The 22,504-nt window shown below is 59.7% G+C and overlaps 1 protein-coding gene across 1 annotated transcript in view; it reads left to right on the forward strand.

Moving 5' to 3' along the window:
- BSN (bassoon presynaptic cytomatrix protein) overlaps positions 1-19,782 on the forward strand; it is a gene marked incomplete at both ends in the record, with an annotated part of 93,086 nt that extends 73,304 nt beyond the window's left edge. Inside the window, 7 exons of the mRNA XM_080625898.1 lie at positions 6,569-6,994; positions 8,454-15,056; positions 15,765-17,874; positions 18,178-18,923; positions 19,229-19,322; positions 19,442-19,585; positions 19,742-19,782. Of these exons, the coding sequence (XP_080482024.1) occupies positions 6,569-6,994; positions 8,454-15,056; positions 15,765-17,874; positions 18,178-18,923; positions 19,229-19,322; positions 19,442-19,585; positions 19,742-19,782 (10,164 nt within the window). The remainder of the gene's footprint in view (positions 1-6,568; positions 6,995-8,453; positions 15,057-15,764; positions 17,875-18,177; positions 18,924-19,228; positions 19,323-19,441; positions 19,586-19,741) is intronic.
- Positions 19,783-22,504: the final 2,722 nt, after the last annotated feature.

Here is a 22,504-nt window from a genome sequence, read left to right on the forward strand (position 1 = left end):
CACTGTCCATGCACAGCCAGCCCTGCCTGTCCCCCAGCTCCCCCCGGCTGCCGCTGCCTGCCTGCTGCCTCTTGGTCCCCTTTGGTCCTGGTCCCATCCTGTTGCTAGGGCCACCTGGATACTCTCCATTCTCTCCCCACCGCTGGCATGGCTCCAATGAGCATCTTCTGCGTTTGCTCCATCTCGCCTCCTGCTCTCCAGTGCTTCTGACATCATGGTGTGTTTCCTTGCCCTCGTTTCAAATCCCATCACTGCTTCAGCCTTCTAGGAGAGATAAGGGCTGGGTGGAGGTAAAACCAGGCTCGTGGTTATTTGCTGATGGCACATGAGGTTTAAAAACAGCCTTTGTGAACATGCTGTGGTCAGGACCGTGACGTGCATCCCCCCTCTGTGGGTGAACATCCCAGAGAAGCAGTGGCTGGCACAGGTCAGCATGCTCCCCTCAGCCCTGAAACTGCAGTAGCTTGGTTGAAGGGGTTTGGCAGGGGTGTGTGCTTCCTCCAGCCACGCGAAGACAGTTTGGAGGGGCTCAGGAGAGTCCAGCTGTGACAATGGGCTGAAATCAAGGGGGAGCAAGCACCAGCCAGAGCTCCTGCAGCAGCGTCTGAAGTGAATGAGCACTGGGGTTTGCCTGGGGAGGCTGCTGGCAGAGAGAGCATCTTTGCCAAAGGGAGGGAAGGGCACAGGAGCACTTAGAGGGGGGTGAACCTGCCAGCCAGACCCCAGGCACTGCCTAAGATGGGTCTGAAACAGCCCTGGCATCTGATGATCAAGCATGACTCAGTCCCTTTCCTTTAAAACTGTATTAGAAACCATCTACAGCACGGACAGAGCTGTGGTGTTCTTAGCACAGGGATGCTCAGTGCTTGGGAGATGGGATCCTACAGTAAGATGCCTTCATTTCTGCTGTGGGAGGAGGTGTAGAAGGTGTCTGGATGTCAGGAGCCCTCCTAAACGGGAGGTTTCCTGCAAGCAGGCTGAAAGGAGTGCTTGAGAATTGATTCTATGAGGTTCTTGTTGTTAATTTGGATCTTGATTCAGATACCAGAAGTGTTTTCCATATTTTCCAGGCACCCATCTGTCACAGTGATGACACAGTACTTGTCAGCAAATAAATGAAATATTCTGGTGAGATTCACCGCATTTAATGCTGGGAGATGAGATCTGGCTTGCAAGATACTTATACCTCATGCTGCTTATCTTATTTTATGCAGGTTTTTGTCCTGGTATTTTAATAGATACTGTTTTGATTGTGTAAAATAATACCACAGAACATAAATAACTGGGCAGAGTCCTATGGATGATGTTGCAGGGAGCAGTTTGTACTGGATGAAGACCATGGCTGTGCATTTCCCAGAACCTGTAAAGGTTGCAGTAAGGGTCTTGGGGAAGGTGGGACTGACAGCAAGGGGCTAAATGGGGAAGCTGGGAAGCCTCTGGCACAGCTGGCTCCCACCAAGGCTCTCAGACCTCTGAGTTGCTGAACAGGGGGTTCATGTGCAACCGTGATGCTGAAGCTCTTAAAAACAACCCAACCCGCAGCTCTGGGGAATTCAGCATTTAATTAACTTGCCAAGCAGTAACGTTGACCAGAATTATGCGGGAAGGCTTCTATTTTCCTCAATTACAGTTTTGTTGTTGCCCATTAGTACATTAGAACAATTGCAGGGTAAAACCCAGTGGAGGTTGGCGAGCACAGCCATGGCTACATGCCACCGAGTGCAGAGCTCCGGGGGTGCTGGGTGCACCCCCCTGCATGCAGACCCCACACCCTGTATCATCTTGGGGTATTGCAGCAGCACCCGGGGGGCTCCTCTCTCCAGAAATCTGCTTTTTCCATAAGTCCTCTGCAGATCCCGGTGTTTGGAGGTGAGGAAGGCTGGGAACCGAGGGGTGCAGGCAGTGATGCTCCCAGGGGTGTAAGCTGATAACCTCACTGGGCTGGGTAGCCCCGGCACCTTTGCCGCCTGCCTGTCCGCTGGCCGGTCTCCAGCCTGCTGTGCCAGCGCCTCTTCATTTAAGATGGTATCTCAGGCGCTCTTTGGTTTCATCCTTCTTTTTAATTATTGATGTTTTCCCTTACCTGGAGCCTGCACTGCATCCCAGTGGCTTCATCAGCCCCAGCTCCCTATCGCCTGCACACCATGTGGTTAAACCCCCCGTGGCCATCACCGCAGTGTGTCCTGTGGCAGCAAACCTCAGTGCAGAGCGAAACCCCCATCCTGATCAGGGCCGAGGTTTCCAGCATCCTTAAGCACAGACATTCAGACAGGCACTCCATGTCTTGCTGTAAGCTCCTTACCCACTTACCACCCTGGCGAGGGGCACCCTGGCTTCCCAAGCACCCAACAGTTTGGCCATGCAAAGCACTAAATACAGCCTAATTATGATTATCTTCATGGGATCTGGTTAATCTCGATGGGGATTTACAAGCTGTTAGCAAATCAGCCGGTCGTCAGATGTTTGCATTTTTCTCAGGGGCAGCTTAATCCCTTTGGCTGTGTTAGCTGGAATGTCTGTGGCCAAGTGATACATGTGGGGGAACAGCTTCAGAGTCAGTCTGGGAGGGAGCAGAGGTGCTGCAGGATAACTAAACACAGTACTGGTAACACTGCAGGACCGCAAGAGAGGGATCAGTTATCTTCATGTGTTATCTTCATCAGGGACTGTAGCGATAGGACAAGGGGTAATAGGTTAAAACTTAAATAGGGGAGATTTAGGTTAGATATTAGGAAGAAGCTCTTCCCTGTGAGGGTGCTGAGGCACTGGCACAGGGTGCCCAGGCCCCGTCCCTGGCAGTGTTCAAGGCCAGGCTGGACGAGGCTTGGAGCGACCTGCTCTAGTGGAAGGTGTCCCTGCCCGTGGCAGGGGTTGGAACTGGATGAGCTTCAAGGTTCCTTCCAACTCAAGCCAGTCTGGGATTCTATGATTCCATCTGTCAGTGGCAGAGTGTGAGGTGCCAGCACGCAGCTGTGGGGTGCCTCAGATGCAGCATCTTCACTGAGCCCCTGGGTTTTAGCATCCAGAAGCTTGATGGGTGTCAGTGCTGATGCTGGTGGGGCTGCAGAGGTCTCTTAAAGAGAGGGACTGAGAGTCTGGAGGGGTTGTGCCGAGATGTTCCTGCTGGGCAGGGGCAGCTTTTCTTGCCTTCATCTTCCCACTGCTGCGGCGGGCATGTGTAGGAGCCAGGCATCTCCTGCTGCTGGAGATATTGCAGCAAGTGCAGGGACGCGATGGCAGATGCTGTGCTGGCTGCTGCAGCACGGTCTGTGCTCACAGTGTACACAGGGCTCCGTGCAGCGCTGGCTGCTGCTGAGGCCTGGGTACATCCTGTGGGACATTGGGAAAATCCAGTTATCCCTTCCTGGTTTTCTGCCATCCGAGGCTGTAACCAGAGTGATTTTCCACAGGGGCTCCGACTAATGCAGGGTGCTGGACTGTTGGCAGGGTATCCCTGTCATGGGAGACTCCAGAGATGCTGAAAGAAAAGGCAGGAAGAGAAAATGCCAGCTCAGTATGTGCCAGGCTGTCATCTTGGGCATCTCTCGGGGCCTGGCCAGCACCTCTCTGCCTGCTCTTCGGGCACAAGGTGTTTCAGAGTGGAGCTCCACAATCTTTCTGGCAGGGCTGGTTTTACCAGAGATCATTCCCTTACCCGCTTCCTGGTGTGGTCTCGTGGAGAGATGAGCTGGTACACCTGTGAGAGCAGGACAGCAGGGTGAGCTGCTCCAAGTGGGGCAGCTGCTGAGAGCAATGGCTGCAGAGCCACAGCAGAGAGCAGCCTGAAGGGAGGATGCTCAGGCCAATCTGTGGAGTCATCAGATCCCCATGGCATGAATCAGTGCCATCTTGAAGGACCTCTAAGCCTTGTCCTGATGAGATGACACCAGTAGGTCCTCACCACTGACACCTGCCTTGCACCATGGTGGTGTCCCTTGCCTGCATGGACTCAGAAAGGTTGGGGGGGGGAGTGTGGTGTCTCCAGCCCAGCCTCCCACACAGAGCAGGGCAGCCACCAACATGAGGGACTTGGTCTAGCAAAGTCTTGAACACCTCCAAGGGTGGAAACCCCATGGAGACTGTCCTGGAGTGCAGCACGGCCTCAGGAAAGGGGCTTTCCTAATGTCACCCTGAACCTCTGCTCTTGCAAAGCTTGGACATCTGTACCCAGGAAAACTCAGACAAAAGGAGGGTGCTGATCTGGGAGGCTACACGTTTTGGAGGGTTGTCCCAGCAAGGCACTGGCCAGAATGTGTGTTACTCCTGTCTCTCCATGGGCACAAGAGCCACCTCCTTGGATGGAACCTGATGGGTACTCAGCATCTATGCTTGGCACTTGATGACCAGCATTGGCTTTCCATGGTCATCCTTGGACTGAATTTTGCCCTGGAATAGCAAAAGCAGTTGTGCCCATCCCCTGAGCACATGGTCTGGCAGGGTGGGACATCATGAGCATGGCAATACCCCATTCAGGGAGTGTATTAAGGGCCTGGATGGGGCAGGCTGGGTAGTTCAAAGCAGGCTGCTCTCTGGTTCCTTCAGGATCAAGCTGGGAGCTGGCATGATGATGTGCCAGAGAGAGATGGGCAGGAGCTGTTAGCATCGAGGAAGGAGCTCTGGTGAAGGAAAATGGGATTCCTGAAAGAAAAATGAAAGGCTGTGTATTTCCATGAGGCAGGGATTCAATTTGTGACACGCAATCACATCTCCTTCTGCACTCTGGAATAATTACACAGCGGAGCAGGGCGAGGAGACCTGATTTAGAGGCACAGGGATGAGACCGAGTTCTGAAATAAAAGAAGACAAATGCAGTCATTAGGATACAATAGGCTGCACTTGCCCCTTAATTAGACTTTCTCTTTGATTAAGCAGTAATTAAATATTACCCTGCTGAAAGGGAATTTTTTTATGGCCCTCTGAAGCCCTAATGTATTCTTAAGATGTCTGTGTGAAGAGCAGGGGCTGCTGCAGGGTGGCGGGAGGGAGGATGTTGCACGCCTGCCCCTTCCCTGCAGAAGAAGCCCTCCTGCCACTCTTGCCTGGAGAGCATGAGCTGGATGGCTGCTCCTGGTCCAGATCACTGTGTGAGCCACTTGTGTTCCCCAAGTGTCCGTGGGGAGCCCTGCTCCCGGCCACCACCCACTGTGAAGCATCTCCAGCATCTCACTAAAACATGGGACTCCTGGGTGAGGGATGCAGGTACCAAGCTCATTGCACTGCTGCCATGCTGTAGGTTTGGTTATTAGAGTCATAGACTCACAGAATCATTTAAGTTGGAAAAGACCCTTAAGATCTTGAGTCCAACCATTAACTCAGCACTACCAATTCCACCACGAAACCATGCCTATGCATCTTCTCAGTGCCTCCAGGATGGTGACTGAATCACCTCCCTGGCCAGCCTGTCTCAGTGCTTGACAACCCTTTTGGTAAAGAAATTTTCCCTATTATCCAGTCTGATCCTCCCCTGGTACAGTTTGAGCCCATGTCCTTGAGGCCATTTTGGTGAACCTTACCTTCTACATGGAGACCATGGCCTCTGTGGCCCCAGGAGACACAGCTGGCTTGCAGCCCCTGCCCCAGGCTGGTCCAGCTGAAGACCCAGACTACCTCCCTGGGGCCAGCCATGCCCTGAGGCTTGCCACCCCAAGCTTTGGAAGCAATGGATCAGCAAAAGAGGAGGCTGGGCAAAGGACTTGGAGCATATTGGGCTGTTAGCAGCAAAACCTGAAAATGTTTAAGATGATGAAACATCAAAAGGGAAGGAAATGTCAGGCTCCTGTTCCTGGACATTCCTGGGCGGGTAAAAATAGCCTCTGGGCAACACACGGGTGAAAGTGCTTCTGATCTCTTAATGCAGAGCCCCTGCCATAGCCCCATGGGCTCTCTGCCACTCACAGCCCTGCTTGCAAGCTGCTTTTTCCAGGCCATAAAATGCCAGCTCTTGCTGAGAATTTCACTAGACAAGATTGTCTTGTTCTTTTCCTGCGCAGTGGGTACTTTAGGTAATATCTTCGGGAAATTTTTGCCTACTTATGTACCCAGTATTTTTTGATAATCTAGAAAAAAAAAAAAAAAAGATCCTGAAGTATTATGATTATGCTGTTAAACCTTTGTTGCATCAAGGAAAACAAATCAGAGCAAGAGAGAAGCTGTGTGGAGCCTGGGAAGTGTTAAGCAGTGGTAGCAGTCTGTCTTTACTGTTTAATTTCACTTAAAACCGAAACGCCAGCAAGATTGGAGATGAAAAGAGTTGGTGATGCTGAAGTGTCGTGGGGGAGAGGGTGAAATCCCTGTGTCATAGCCACTGAACATCACTGGGGTCTGGATAAGGGTAGGGGTAGGTGTAAGCTCGGTGGTCAGTTTCTTATAGATGGTTTGTAGGGTACAGCTGCAACACCTCATTCCCCTCCGCAGCTCGTGCTGGTGTCCTGGCACTTGCCTGTTCACTGCCTGGCTTCTCCAAAGGTGATGGTTTGGTTTGGGTGTGCTGAGTCCTTTGCACCATGGCCATGTGTCCCATCAGCTGAATGTCTCGGTGAGCTGAACTTTGCCTGTCTCTGTTTTGCAGAAGAACGAGTGGCTGTGTTTGAACTGCCAAACTCAGCGGCTGCTGGAGGGCAGCCTGGGCGACCCTGCCCCAATGCCACTGCCTGCCCCGAAGCAGCCTGCCCCCGGCTCCCCCAGGCACCAGCCGCCAGCCGCCAGCCAGCAGCAGCGAGCAGCCGCGCCGGCCCCCACGGAGCCCCCCGAGCGCCAGCCTTCAGCCACCAAGAGCCTCCGGGCTGGCGAGCAGAGCAGGGCCCCCAGCCCTGCCCCGGTGGAGAAGAAGCCCCCAACACCAGCAGAGGACAAGCCACGGCCCAAAGCTGCGCCAGAGCCTCCCAGAGCTCCTGAGAGCACGGTGCCGAAGGGGAAGAGCGTGACCCCCAAACCGGAGGTGGAGAGCAAGGAGAGCCGGGCACCCGCCGAGGCACCGCGGGCCAAGGAGCAGGAGGTGAGTTCTTAGGGTACATGCAGCTCCAGCATCCCCAGGGACCACATCCTGCCTGGGGCTGGCCTGGCTCTAAGTTGTGCCTCTGCCAGTGGCTGTGCTCAGAATCATTGAATAAACTGGGTTGGCGAAGACCTTTAGGATCATCAAGTCCAACTATTACTCCAGCACTGCCAAGGCCACCACTAACCCATGGCACTGAGGGCCTCGGCTACATGGGTGTTGAGCACTTCCAGGGACAGTGATTCCACCACTGGCCTGGGAAGTGGGGGTTTATTCCAAGTCAGAGCAGAAACTATGCCATTGAGGCCATTTGCCTCAGGAAATGGCCTTTTGGGAAGCAGTGAGCTCAAAACACTGCTGTCTCAGCATTTCCAAACCACTTAGAAACTTCATGGGCTATATAGCAGCATGCTGGTTTTGCCTCCTTTTCGTTAGGAATACATCGATTTGGGCATAGTCCAGGTCATCATCAGCCTTTGGATTTGTTTTAAAATAATGTGAGGGCAGTTGAATTTATTCTTAAACAGAAAACTCGTTTCACAACGTTTCATGTTGCAGCAGAGAGTGTTTTTCAGTCTCCTCATCCCACTTCTTTTTATTAAATTAAAAAAAATTTGGGGAAACATTTGGCTACGTTGGGACTGTTTTCTCCCAGCAGCAACCATCCCAGCAGCAGCCAGCACAGTTCCCCATGGGAAGGGGATCCCACCACCCTGGAAATGTGGGGTCCTGGCTGCCCCCCATGACACCATGCAGCTCTCAAGGAAGAGACTTCTCAAATAAAGCCCATGGAGCCTCTGTGTGGTGATGGGCCCTGCTGGGAGCACTGGGGCTGGGCATGATGATGGCACTTTTCCCATGGCTCGAAGGTTTGCCCCCTGCACTGCCTAATTGTAATGTCAATTAGAAGGATCTATTTATTTCTGCTGATATCTAATGAAGATCCTGGGGGCCCCCTGCCTCTGAAGGCTGCTTTTGCAGGGCTGTCAGTCAGGGAACATAACATTCTTTGGAAGGTGGCTGTTCCTTATGGCTGCCACTGGTCCTTTCGGTGCCACCACAGCAGCCTGGTCAGGCACCAGGGTACAAGGGCTCCTTCCACATACACACATTCCCTCACTGGCTCTCTAAGTGATGGGCAGTGAAAACTGTCAATATTGCCATTAGACAGATGTCTTGTGTTTGTTACTGGGGACAGATAATACTGATGGGGCCCAGTTTCTTAAATATATTTATAAGTCCCACAGTGCCTTTGCTCCTGGGGACATTTGCTATGCTATGCTCTGCTTGCAACATGCCACTGATAGGGGTGACACTGGGTGGCCCCCAGCCATCATGCTGGGCTGGCTCCCAGTGCTGCCCAGACTTTCTGCATGCTCCCAAGAAGAGAATTTGGGGTTAGCAGGGCAGCAGCCCCACAGCTGCCTGTGTCTGATGCTGTGCTGTCTCTTGCCCACAGGATGGGAGCAAGCCTTACCCCCCGGACCTGTCCCGCAGCCCCCAGAGCCTGAGTGACACCGGATACTCCTCTGATGGCATCTCCAGCTCGCAGAGCGAGATCACAGGCCTGGTGCAGCAGGAGGAGGAGAAGCTGAGCAGCACTGGGCTGGCCGGGCAGAGTCCCCCCAGCCCCTCTGAGCTCACCAAGCTGGAGAGCAGCATGCGGCCCCTCCTGGAGGGCCGGGGAGCACCGCCGGAGCCCACTGAGCGTGGCAAGAGCAGCGCGGAGCCGCGGGAGGAGCAGCGGCAGCGGCCACGGTACCTCTCCATCACCCCCGAAGCCTTCGACTCAGATGAGGAGCTGGAGGACATCCTGGAGGAGGATGAGGACTCGCTGGAGTGGGAGAACCAGCGGGAGCGGCGGGAGAGCGCGGAGTCGTCAGATGAGTTTGGCAGCAAGCTGCGGCACGACTACGTGGAGGACAGCAGTGAAGGGGGCTTCTCCCCAGTACCTCCCCGGCCCAAGGGCCATGAAGCGGAGGTGAGCGATGAGGAGTTCATGCGGAGGCAGATCCTGGAGATGAGCGCAGAGGAGGACAACCTCGAAGAGGAGGAGGAGGAAGGCTATGGGCGCACCAAGTATGGTGTCCCCAAAGCTGGGCAGAAGGCCGGGGCAGAGAAGAGCAAAGAGCCGGCCAAGCGGCGCCTGCCACACGGTGCCAGCAGCCTGTATGAGGAGAGAAAGGAGGTGGAGATAGCAGAGGGTGATGACCTGAGCACGGCACAGGGTGGGCTGCGGCGCTTCAAGACCATTGAGCTGAACAGCACAACTGGCTACGGCCGGGAGATGGAGATGGGTCAGGAGGTAGACACCAGCCTGGACCGGGAGCCTGAGCTGGAGATGGAGAGCCTGACAGGTTCCCCTGAAGAGCGCTCCCGGGGCGAGTACTCCTCCACCCTGCCAGCCACAACGCCCAGCTACACCTCAGGCACTTCACCCACCAGCATCTCCTCCCTGGAGGAAGACAGTGACAGCAGCCCCAGCCGTCGGCAGCGCCTGGAGGAGGTGAAGCAGCAGAGAAAGGCTCGCCACCGCTCACATGGTCCCTTGCTGCCCACCATTGAGGACTCATCTGAGGAGGAGGAGCTGCGGGAGGAAGAAGAGCTGCTGCGGGAGCAGGAGAAGATGCGGGAGGTGGAGCAGCAGCGCATCCGGAGCACAGCACGCAAGACCAAGCGTGACAAGGAGGAGCTGAGGGCCCAGCGGAGGAGAGAGCGCTCCAAAACCCCCCCCAGCAACCTCTCCCCCATTGAGGATGCCTCCCCCACTGAGGAGCTGCGGCAGGCAGCAGAGATGGAGGAGCTGCACCGCTCCTCCTGTTCAGAGTACTCACCCTCCATCGACTCAGAGGCTGAGAGCTTTGACGCCGTGACCTCCAAGCTGTACAAGTCAGGCAGCGAGTACAACCTGCCCACCTTCATGTCACTGTACTCCCCGACGGAGAAGGGGGAGAGCGGCCCCAGCCAGCCTGCCAGCAAGCCCCTCAAGAGCGCTGAGGAAGCCTACGAGGAGATGATGAGGAAGGCAGAGATGATGCAGAAGCAGCAGGTCCAGCAGGCTCAGCCAGTGGTTTCCTATGGCAGCACCTACCAGCAGGTCAGCTACCACGGCACAGAGGCCCAGAACAGCTTTGATTACCAGTACACCGAGGAGTACCGATATGATGATGGCCCCACACACCCCTCCCAGCCCAGCTATCCAAGTGGGAAGGCAGGAGCAGTATATGAAGAGATCCTGCAGACCTCACAGAGCATCTCCAGGATGCACCGGTCCTCCTCCTTCGACCTGTCCCTTGAGCAGGGAGAGAAGGCAAAGGGGCAGGAGGAGGCATACCAGGAGAAGCACTTCCTCCATGCCGAGAGTGCCTATGCTGACCTGATGAAGCAGAATGGTGGTCCGCTCACCCCTGGCACCAGCCCCACGCAGCTCTCCGCTCCCGTCTCTTTTGCCACCTCCGACAGCAGCACAGCCAAGGCCATTCCCGATGTCCGAGTCACCCAGCATTTTGCAAAAGAGGGTCAAGACCTAGCCAAGCTCCAGGGCCCCCCGGCAGCACCCAGCCCAGCATTCAAGGCTGCTACCACTCCTTACGCCTACAGCAAAGGTGCTAGCACAGTGACAACGGCAGCGGCCAGCCCTGGGAGTGTGCTGCGCACCTACAGCTCCCCAGCTCCGGAGGCCCCATCCATACCTAGCAGAAGCTACAGCCCGGTGAAGAGCACTGTCAGCTATGGCTCACAGACAGAGGACATCAGCAGAAGCAAGGCAGTGGTGGAGATCAGTGTGCAGACAGCCAGGGAGAAGCTCCCGGCTGCGAGCGACAGCAAGCCCCCGCCACTAAAGACGTACCCCTTCTACAAGAGCTCCAGCCCTCCGTTGTCACCCACCTCCCCCACGCAGAGTCCCACTCGCACCACAAAGGCCACGGCTGAGTTTTCCACGCAGACGCAGAGCCCTCTCCTGCCCTACGAGGGTCCCACCGCCGGCCCCGCCACCTCTTCCCCCATGGTAGCTCAGGGGACGCAGACACCCCACCGGGCGGGCTCCCCACGCCTGACGCGGCAGCCCTCCTCACAGGATTCTCCCTTCATGCTGATCCCACTGGCAGCTGACGCAGCCAGCCAGACTAAGCCAACCAGCTCTGGCTCTTCAACATCTCCCACCTCATCGCCCACCAGGCCGAGCCGGCAGCTGCCGGCACACGGCTACAGCCAGGCACCAGAGACAGAGCAGCCGCTGAGTGCCTACATCAGGGTACAGCCAGTGAAGGAGCACACCCAGAAGGCACCCGCTGTGACTTCAGCTGCTGATGGCATCACGGGGCTGTACGGCTGGGGAGCACTCCCTGCAGAAAACATCTCCCTCTGCCGCATCTCCTCCATCCCCGGCACATCCCGGGTCGAGCCAGGGCCCAAGGTGCCGAGCACTAACGCCGTGGACTTACGAACCGCGCTGAAGTCTGCCCCCATCATCATAACAGACCAAGGCATGGATCTCACCTCCTTGGCCACAGAGGCCAGGAAGTACTGCCTGACGCTGGACCACATCCCGAGCCGGCAGTCCACAGCCATCCAGCCCCTGATCATCAACCTCAACGCGCAGGAGCAGCCCCACGCCATCATCGCAGCAGCCAGCACTGCCAGCCTGGCCATCGCCTCCCCCATGCTCCTCTCGCAGCCCAAGCAGCCCGTGGTCTATGGAGACCCTTTCCAGAGCCGGGTGGACTTCGGGCAGGGGACCGGGAGCCCAGTGTGCTTGGCACAGGTGAAGCAGGTGGAGCAGGGCGTCCAGACGGCCGCTGTCAGAGCCAGTGGAGTGCCTGTTGCCAAGTCTGAGCCCTCCGCTGCCCCCCAGCCCAAGTTTGCAAGGTACGGTGTGCCGGGACAGATGGTGAAGAAGGACATGCTCATCACACAGACCGGTGCAGCACAGAATGTCGGTGGCCTCCAGCAGTCCTTCCTGCCAGAGTCGGGCTCAGAGCTGTACCGGGCAGTGCCGGTGGAGCTAAAAAGCCAGAGCCCTCTCCTTGCCCTGGGTGGGAAGAAGTCCCAGGTGATGATGGTGCAGATGGAGGAGGCGGCAGCCGGCCCAGTGACCAAAGTGATGAAGGAGGAACCGCCGGCCAATGTTCTGGACCTCACGGGCATGAAGCCAGAGAGCCAGGTTGCCTGCTGTGACGTGGTCTACAAGTTCCCCTTTGGCGGCAGCTGCACCGGCGCCTTCAACCCCACCTCCAAGATGCCAGAGAAGAAAGCGGGGGAGGCGTCAGCGCATGGCCGGAAACCCAGTGGGCCCCTCTATGGCAGCAGGGAGCCAGAGCTGCTGGAGACCTTCCCCTTCCGGGAGCAGCCAGCACCGGCACCCCCAGTCTACGAGGAGCAGAAGTTTTACCCCTCCGGCGCCTTCGGTCGCCTCTACTCCTCCATGTCAGACACGAACCTCTCCGAAATTGGGATGGGCTACTACCCCACAAAGGGGGATCAGCCCTTCGCCTCCCCTGCGGGTGATGCCGCTGTGGACCTCAGCACCATGAAGCACTCCTACAGTGTGGGCTTCGCCGAGGGGGGGTACCTGGGCCAGGGGCTGCAGTATGGCTCCTTCTCCGACCTCCGCCAGCCAACAGAGCTGCTGGGCCACCCGCTCCCCATGCGCAGGTACAGCTCAGCCTCCAACATCTACTCTGACTACCGCTTCTCGCCCCGGGCAGATTTGTCCAGCTTCCAGGAGTCCAGTCTGGCCCACTACAGTGCCACCACAGCACGGGAGATCAGCCGCATGTGCGCCGCCCTCAACTCCATGGACCAGTATGGCGGCCGGCACGCCAATGGCCCCGACCTGATGCCCTACGGCCCCGGTGCCGGGCCAGGGGGGCCGGGCGGGCTGGCGGCTCCGCAGCAGGGCCCTGTGCCCCCCAAACCCAGTGGGATGTACAACCCCAGCTTCCCCGAGGGGCGGCAGGGCTTCAGCAGCCTGGCACAGTACAACATCCCTGGCGTCCGCCTGGGCACCATCCGGCAGATGTTCCCTTCCACCGCCACCGTGCGAGCCGCTGACGGCATGATCTACTCAACCATCAACACGCCCATTGCCTCCACGCTGCCCATCACCACCCAGCCGGCCTCGGTGCTGCGGCCTATGCTGCGTGGGCTCTACAGACCCTACGGCCCGGGCGGTGTGGCAGCGGTGCCTCTGGCCAGCCTGGCCAGGCTGCCGGTTGTCACCCCCCGTGTCCCACTGGCAGCACAGGGCCTCTACCGCTACCCAGCGCCCAGCCGGCCGGCCCCGGCGGCCTCACTAATGGAGACACCCGTGTACCTGGGTAAGCCCGTCAGCACAGCACCGGTGGCAGTGGGTGCCGGTTCCACTCCCAAAGTCCCCACCACCAGTGGCTTGCAGAGAGCGGAGCCGGCGGGAGCTGCTCCACCGGCGGCCAGCAAGGAGGGCGGGCAGGCAGCCCCGGTGGCCAAGCCGCCTCAGGATGGAGGCGCGCAGCAAGAGGAGCGGGAGCGGGAAGAGGAGCGGCAGCGCAAGCAGCAGGAGCACGTGCTGCAGCTGGAGCGGGAGCGCGTGGAGCTGGAGAAGCTGCGCCAGCTGCGGCTGCAGGAGGAGCTGGAGCGGGAGCGCGCGGAGCTGCAGCGGCACCGGGAGAAGGAGCAGCTGCTGGTGCAGCGGGAGCTGCAGGAGCTGCAGTGCATCAAGCAGCAGGTGCTGCAGCAGCAGCAGGAGGAGCGGCACGCGCAGCTGGCGCTGCAGCGGGAGCAGCTCGCACAGCAGCGCCTGCAGCTGGAGCACATCCACCAGCTCCAGCACCAGCTGCAGCAGCAGCTCGAGGAGCAGAAGAGGCAGAAAAGCGCGTTCCCTGCGCCCGCCGAGCCCAGCTCCCGCCCGCCCGAGGGGCCTGCCGAGGTGCCACGGGGTCTGCCGCAGCACAACGGGCACGCGTGGCCGCCCCCCAGCCAGGCACCGCTGGATGGCCCTGCCGGGCCCCGCTACCTCGCGCCACAGCGCCCGCTCAGCAGCTCGGCCTCGGACATGTCGCTGCAAGCCGAGGATTCCTGGGAGCCTGGACGGGGCATCAAGAAGAGGAACTCGATGCCACGGCTGCGGGACGCCTATGAGAAGGAGGCATCACGGGAAGCCTTCGCAGCGAGGAAGATGGCGGACAGCAGCGTGCAGACGGACGAGGAGGACAGCGAGGAGCGGTACCTGCTGTCACGGCGGCGGCGGGCGCGGCGCAGCACCGACTGCAGCGTGCAGACGGACGAGGAGGACAGTGGGGAGTGGGAGCAGCCCGTGCGCCGCCGGCGCTCGCGGCCCTCACGGCACACAGAGGCCAGTGCTGAGGGCAAGGCAGAGGGGACGGCCCGCGGTATGGCCAGCGTGGGCATCCAGACCATCAGCGACTGCTCCGTGCAGACAGAGCCCGACCAGCTCCTCCGTGTCTCCCCCTCCATCCACATCACCACCCATGACCCCCGGGTGGAGATCATTAAGTACATCTCAGCTCCGGAGAAGACGCAGCGTGGCGAGAGCCTGGCATGCCAGACGGAGCCGGAGCCAGCCCCCCAGCCTGGTGTCGTGGTGCCCCAGCTGACGGTGCCCACCACCATCCCGCCCTACTCCACCAACATTCAGATGGTGAGCACGGGTCCCCTGGACCCCCACGCCATCCGGCAGCAGACCCTGGGCAAATTTGAGAAGAAGAAACCTGATCCCCTGGAAATTGGCTACCAGTCCCATCTGCCGGCCGAGTCCCTCTCCCAGCTGGTGACCCGCCAGCCACCCCGCTCTCCTCAGGTCCTCTACTCACCCGTCTCTCCCTTGTCCCCCCATCGCCTCCTGGAGTCCTCCTTCGCCACCAGCGAGCGGCTGAACAAGGCTCACGTCCCCCCGCAGAAGCACTTCACCACCGACTTGTCCCCGCGCCAGCAGACGCTGCCGCGACCCATCAAGACCATGCAGCGCTCCCTCTCAGACCCCAAGCCCATCAGCCCCACTGCCGAGGAGGCCAGCAAGGACAGGTTCTCCCTCTACCAGCATGCGCTGCTCCCTGGCACACAGGTACGTCAGCATGGGGAACAAACATTCCCTCAGGGAATGGCCCCAGGAGGCACCTCGGGACATTCTGGTTTCATTAGTGCTGCAGCAATTAATGATTTAAAAAGCTGGCTTCTCACAGTGACTGATGACAGCCAGTGAACACAGACCAAAGCCGGCTGCTGGAGGGAGGCCCTGGAGATCCATGGGCTTCATGAGCCCATCAGTGGGCAGGAGCTGCTGCTGCCTGCTGTCAGGGTCAGGGCTGTCCCCTGTCCCCTGCCCCAGCTGTGTCCTCCTCCTCTCCCAAGGAGCAGCCGACATGCATGGCTCTGTTCTGGGTGGTGGTGGCTCTTATTCCCACCTTTGCCCCCTTGGGCTGCCAAGTGCCCAGCAAAGAGCCCTGGGGCAATTCCCAGGGCAGTAGCAGCTCCGGCCTCTCTCTGAAGCCAAGCACCTGAGGACAGAAAGCATTTCTTGTGGCACAGGGCCATCACGGCGCTTGGCCAGCTGCCACCCTCAAAATTACTCACTGAAAGTGCCCTGCCTGTTACTTCCATCCTATTTATTGTGCTTTTACATAAACGCTGCTTCCTCGGTGCATGGGGGAACACGTGCACAGTGGCTGCCTGACCGCAACCTCTGGGCACAGGAGGAGCTCCATGATACTCAAGGGGGAACATGGGGGGACACCCTCCTGCATCACTGACCAAGCGTTCCTTTGCTTTGCAGGTTGGGGGGCTGCAGTCAAGCCCACTGTCACGGAAGGTGAAGCGGACACTGCCCAGCCCACCACCCGAGGAGCCCCATGTGCCCCTGGCCAGCTCAGCCACTCCCCAGCTCTACCTGAGCAGCCTGGCACCAAAGGCCACCACGCCAGTCACCAAGGCCAGCCTGCTGAAAGAGCTGGACCGTGACCTGAGGCTGGTGGAGCACGAGGCCACCAAGCTGCGGAAGAAGCAGGCAGAGCTGGACGAGGAGGAGAAGGAGATTGACGCCAAGCTGAAGTACCTGGAGCTGGGCATCACTCAGCGCAAGGAATCACTGCTGAAGGAGCGTGGAGGTGGGCGAGACCACCCCTACCTGCGCTGTGCTGGGGACCGCCGTGACTACCTGTCAGACAGCGAGCTGCACAGCTTGCGCCTCGCCGCCTATGATGGCACCAGCCTGCGCCCTGCGCCCGCCGGGCAGTACCCTGACTTCGCTGCTGCCTCCTACGGCGCCTACCCATACCCTGCCCCGCAGGGCCCCGCTGCCTTCCCGCCGCCACGCCTGCAGCATCCCCAGTACCCTGCAGCCAGCACTGCACAGGATGGCTTGCCAGCTCCCCCGCTGCCTGCCTTCGCCTCGCCTGGTGCCTTCGCAGCCCCCGGCGCTGCATACCCAGAGCTGGGCACGCCAGGCCAGCCGGGCTTCCAGCCCCAAAACCCCTACCAAACCCCGAGCGCCTTTGCCGGAGCGGCCACCATGCCAGCGGCACAGCCCGCCCTCTTCCAGAGCCCAGCAGATGTGGCTAGTGCGCACCAGAAGCCACGGCAGACCTCACTGGCTGACCTGGAACAGAAGATCCCCACCAACTATGAGGTCATTGGCACAGCCACCAGCTCCTCTGCCGTTCCAGATGTCACCTTCAGCACCGCGCCAGCCAGTGGTGGCTATGAGCAGTACAAGGCACCTGAGGCCCGGCAGGCTGAGAGAGCCAGTGCAGCTCCAGGCCCCTCAGCAAGCTTCTCTTCAGAGTCCCTCTACACCAGTCTGGAGCAGAACATCCCCCGTAACTACGTGATGATTGAGGACATCAGTGAGCTCACTAAGGAGAGCCCAGCAGTGGAGGGGCAGAAAGCAGAGCCAACCGGCACAGGCACTGATAGCCGCCATGGCAGAGAGAAGAGTGAGCTGGGGGATGCCGAGAGCTCCAGCCGGCCCTGCTGCTACAGCAAAGCTGAGGAGGAGTCCGAGGAGGACATCTATGACCACCATGGCCCCGACTATCGAGGGAAGAACAGCTACCACCGGGGCACGGAGAGCAATGGCAGGGTGTCAGGTAGCTCCACCAGCTCATCCTACTACTATGGGGACAGTGAGTACCGGCACTCCTCAAGGGTGGACAAGCACGGCTCTGGTGCAGCCCTACCAAAACATTCATCCAAGAACCTGGCACCTGCCGTTGTCTCCTCGAAGCGCAGCAAGCACAGGAAGCAGGGCATGGAGCAGAAGATCTCCAAGTTCTCCCCCATCGAAGAAGCCAAAGACGTGGAGTCAGACCTGGCCTCCTATGCAGCGACAACCTCAGTCGGCAGCAGCAATGTGGCCTCCAGGGCCAAGAAGTTGCAGGAGGAGATCACGTATGGCCTGAAGAAGAACGTCTACGAGCAGCAAAAGTACTACGGTGTCTCCAGCCGGGATCTGGTAGACGAGGAGGAGCGGGTCTATGCCACCGGCAGAACCCGTTCCTCCGGCTATGGGGTGGAGAAGTCCTCCGTCCGGGAAGCAGGCAGCCGGAGCAAGTCCTATGAGCGGGAGGGCGCAGAGCGCTCCCAGAAAGGTGGCTCCAAGCCCTCGTCCCTCAGCATGAGCCAGAGCCGCGGGCGGGCACCCATCCGCACACAGCCCTCGGAGGAGGAGAGCCCTGTCAGCCCCCTGGGGAAGGTAGTGGGGGGACCACGTGCTGTGGGGGGTCCCGGTCCCCAGTCGGCAGGGGACCCCTGCTCCCAGTTCTGCTCCAGCCACTCGTTGCCTGATGTGCAAAAGCACATCAAAGACGTGCCAAGGAGTCACTCGTACAAGCATGAGGAGGGCTACGGCATGGATGATGCCCATTGCGTTGTCTCAGACAGCGAAGGTAACGGCTCCCCGTGGTGACCACCCCAGAGCATGGCACTTCCCCGGGGCATGCCCGTCCGCTCGTACGCAGAGACACTCTCACCGCCTCAGTTTGCTTGACATGTGCCTTCCTCCCCTTGCCCTGGGTGTTCGGTGTTAGCCGGTCCCACACCGTGTCCTGCCGTGCTGTGTCCCATCCCCACCGGCACGGGCTGTCCCCTGCGCGCGTGCCCGCTGCTTGCCTCTCCCTCATCATTGCATGGCTTCCACCCGGGCAGCCTTGACTGAGACATTGACTGTGGTTTGTTTTTGGTTTCTGAAGCCTATCATTTGGGTCAGGAGGAGACAGACTGGTTTGATAAGCCCAGGGAGGCACGTGCAGAGCGGGTCAGGCACTACGGTGGCCACTCTTCCTCGCAGAAGAGACCCCCGGTTAAGCACACCTACCACGACTATGACGAGCCCCTCGACGAGGACCCATGGCAGCACGATGACTACCCCCAGCACCGTGAACACCGGCACCACAGGGAGTATGATCGCCATGCTGGCAGCTCCCGGCACACCAGCGATGAGCCCCCGCGCCGCTCGGCCAAGCAGCACCCGCGAGAGCCCAGCCGCCACGAGCCGCGAGGCCACGGGCCACCGGCTGCCCCCAAGAAGGCGCAGCACCCTGAGCCCCGTGCGCCCGCACCCTATGGCCCCAGCTCTGCTGAGTACACCCCATCGTCCCGCCCCGCTGCTCACCACCACGGCGCTGAGACCCCCAAGGCGCAGAAGCCTCCCCAGCCACATGGGCCGGCCGCCCCAGCGCCGAAGCAGGAGCCCCTCGCACACGCACAGCAGCCGGCGAGCAGACAGCAGCAGGCAGGGCAGCAAGCAGCGCGGCAGCAGCCGGCGGCACGGCAGGCTGCGCAGCCTGCGGGCTCAGCACAGCCCGAGGCAAGGGGCAGGACGCAGGGACCCCCATCGGCCCGGCCACCACAGCAGCAGCAGCCGGGGCCAGCACAGGCTGCGGGGAAGGCGCCAGCCACAGTCCATGTGCAGCCAGGAGGGCACCCAGCGCCGGCGGTAAGTATGGGCTCAGCTGTGTCCTGGCCACACAGCTCTGCCATGGGCAAGGGCTGGCAGGGGAAGGGTTTAGTAATGGGAGCCATGGGGCAAGATGTATTCTACCCATGTGCCCACCACAGCCACACTGGCTGCCACAGGAGCAGCCATCCCGTTGAGGGGACCCAGGAGAGGCCATCCTCATGCCTTAGATCCCTTGCTGCCTCTTTTGGGGCTGTGGAGCAGTGTTTGGGGTTTTTGGTGTCACCTCCCTGCCCATGCCACCCCTAGAGGATGCTCTCTGAGAGTTGTTTTCCCTGTTCCAGCCAAAACCAGAGCAGACGGATGCACCCAAACCTGCAGCAAAAGTGCCACAGCAGCCGGGGAGAGTGCCCACATCACAGCCTCTGGGAGCAGCAGGTCAGTAGGTCTGGCAGCACAGTGCCATTCACCCCCACACTGGCTGCCTGGCACCCTTGGGGCTCAGCCAAGCTCCCATGGCCATCCCTTGCTAATGGTGTCTTCCATTTGTCCCCTAGCAGACGTCAAGGCTGGTCCGAGGGCAGCCGGGCCGCGTGGTCCTGCCAGCACAGCCATGGGGCAGCCTGGGGCAGAAGGAGAGAGCGTCTTCTCCAAAATCCTGCCGGGGGGGGCAGCGGAACAGGCAGGCAAATTGACTGAAGGTGAGGGCTGCACCAGGGGATGGGGTGGTGTCCTCCTGCACCAGTGCTCAGTCGGGCACCTTGGGGGTGGCCACAGTGCTCCTGCGGTTTGGGATCTGGGGAGGTGGGGGCCAGGGCGTCTGCGCCATGCTGACATCTCTCCCGTCTTCCCCACAGCGGTGTCAGCTTTTGGCAAGAAGTTCACTTCGTTCTGGTGAGAGAACGGCACAAGGTGAGTGCAGCCACACCGGGTGCCATGCCACGGGCTCTCGATGCCCTGGCCAGGCCTGACGCCCTGCTGTTCCCTCCCGCCACAGGAGTTTGGGAAGCGAGTGGAGATCGAGTCGTTGCAGTGGAAAAACCTATGAAGAAGCCACTGAATTCAGCACACAGCGCCAGACTCTGAGTATAACCGTGAGTGTCCGGGGCACCTGCACACACAAGTTCCCTCCATCGCACCAGTCCCCTCCTCCATGCCATCCCTGGGGCTCCCATGGCACCGCTGTCTCCACTGGCACATGCCAAGCCCTGCCTCCAGGGTGAGGAGGACATTGTGCAGCCCCGTCCCCTTCACACTGGGCCACTCATTCCCATCTTCATCCCCAAGTGCAGGCCCCAGGCTGAGGCATCGGGGCTTGACCTTGTTCCCCAATCTCAGCAGTGCCATGTGAGCTGATGCCACGTGGATGCTGGTGCAGACCCTGGGTTTGTGGGGAAGGTTTGGGCAGCCTGAGCTCTGCTCCGGGAGCCGGTCCAGCATGGGGGTGGCAGCAGCTGCTCTGCCGGCAGCGCCGCTTGGCTTGCCATGGCCCATGTGCTCGGGTCCCTTCCGCGGGGACATCACTGTTTGTGCTAACGCCTCTCTCTCTGTCTCTTGCAAGCTTTTGAAAGCAGGGCACAATCCCTGGATGCTGGACCAAACAGCGGCCAAACGGGGCCCCGGCGGACGCCCCGGGGCAGGTGCCCCCTACGCCTGGCGAGCAGCTCCGGTGCACACATGGCAAAGCCCCAGCAGCCGCCCCAAAGGGACAGGCCTGATCCAGAGCATCGGATCAGACCCCGTAGGTGGGCCGTGGCCCTTTCTCAAGATTATACGCAGAGTTGCTCCCTCCGAACTACAGCTCTGGCCTCTTCATAGGTTTTTCCCCCTCCGTGAGCCGAGGGCTGGGTGCCACGTGCGCCGTTCCTCCTTCCCGACCCCGTCCGCCCCATCAGGGTGTCCCCGAGGCCCCTGCACTGTGGCCCACTCCTGGCCCCACTGGGGAGCCCCTGGAGCGCGTCAGCTAGGACCTAACACTGTTTCACTCCTGAAATACGAGGCCATAGGACTCTGACAGGTGGCACGGCCGGCCTTTGCTGCCGCAGCCGCTGGCTGGGCACATGTCCTGGCACCCAGTGCCGCCCCGAAGCCATTGGAAGCATTGAAAGGGCCGCGCTCGCCCTCGCCACACAGCCAGCGAGCCCACCGCCGGGCACCCCTTTTCTTTCAAGAACAGCCTTAATCATCCCACTTTGATTTCTGTGTATACCTCATCCACACTGGGGAGGGCACGGGGCGTCGTTGGGGAGGGATCCTTTCTTTTCTCAGTTTCTTTGAGTTCATTTGGTTTTGGTTTTGTTTTCTAAACTTTATACCAAATCCTCTTCCCTCTTTGCTTTGTGCGATGAGTTAGCACACGGGCTGTTGTCTGTAGAAGCAATAGCGTGCAGGAGGCTACAAAAGAGCACAAATCCCGTGGAACAAGATCAGGAGAGCTTTGCCTCCGGCAGTATCTTCCTCTTACTGTGCAATCCAAGTCCTTCTCAAGCCATTTCGTGGGGACAGCCAATGCGGTGGCCGGTGGCCAGAGCCCACTCGCCCTGCCAGGAGGGGGTTCCTTGGGGATGGGGAGCAGCTGGCAGGCAAGGAGGAGGCTCGCCTGCACCCCGCTGCCTCCCCATGCCTGCAGCACCCGCCAGTGCCCCCCACTCACCCGCCTGATGTTCTATGCAACGAAATAACACGACTCCAGAACAAGACCTGTGAATAGCTAATCGGTTTAATGTCGCGCCTAAAGGGTTTCATCGCAAAGCGTGCCGCCGAGCGACCCGAGAACTTACTCTTTACCAACCACCTGTGCGTATGAATTCGTGGCATGTTCGACCCACGGAGGGCCACTTTGCCAAAGGGCAGCCCTAGCGCCCGTGACCGTCTGTCCCGTCGTAGAGCATGGCTTGCTACTTCTCTGCACGGTTCCACCTGCCTTTCAGTGCTTGCTGTTCTTTGCCTGGACTTTTCTTTTTCTCTTTTCCATCAGTCCATCGCTGTACTGAAAGCTCTTTGCAGATTTATGCACTTGTTATCAAGGGCCCAGTTCCCGAGGGATGCCCACGCTCCACGGCAGGTCCCTCGTGGGGGCTCTGCCTGCACCCAAGGCTGGGGAAGAGGCCAGCAGCTGTGGGACCAGAGGGAGCGCAGCATTCTCATGGGGGGAACGGAGGACTGCCCCAGCCCTGCGAGCACCCATTGATGACAAGTGGGTTCCTCCTCCGGGCCCCACTGCCCCTCGCGCTGTAAATATGTGTACAGTGTGTAAACTGCCCGCGGGACTGAGACCCCCGCCGGGGCCCGTTCCGCCGCCCGAGCACACCCGCCACCTCGCCTCGGTGCCCACCGGGACTGGGGGCACGTGTCCCACCCCGCCGGGCCCCCAGGCTGCAGTCTGCTGGCCGGGGTGGGGGGACGGAGGGTGCGAAGGGCCAGGCGCCGTTGGCAGCAGTAGGCGCGATGCCGGGTGCGCTCCCTCTGAACATTGTGACGGTGTGCGTGTCTGCTGTGCTCTGTGCCACGCGTAGTGACCCTGTTCCGTGCCGTACCGTGCCGTACCGTGCCGTGCTGCCCCGCCGCTGTGTCGTGACTCCCTCCCAGAAGCTGCCCCCTCACCAGGTGTTTCTGTGGGA

This window comes from Psittacula echo (assembly GCF_963264785.1).
Source record: "Psittacula echo genome assembly, chromosome: 9".
In the NCBI taxonomy this organism is placed as follows: Eukaryota; Metazoa; Chordata; class Aves; order Psittaciformes; family Psittacidae; genus Psittacula; species Psittacula echo.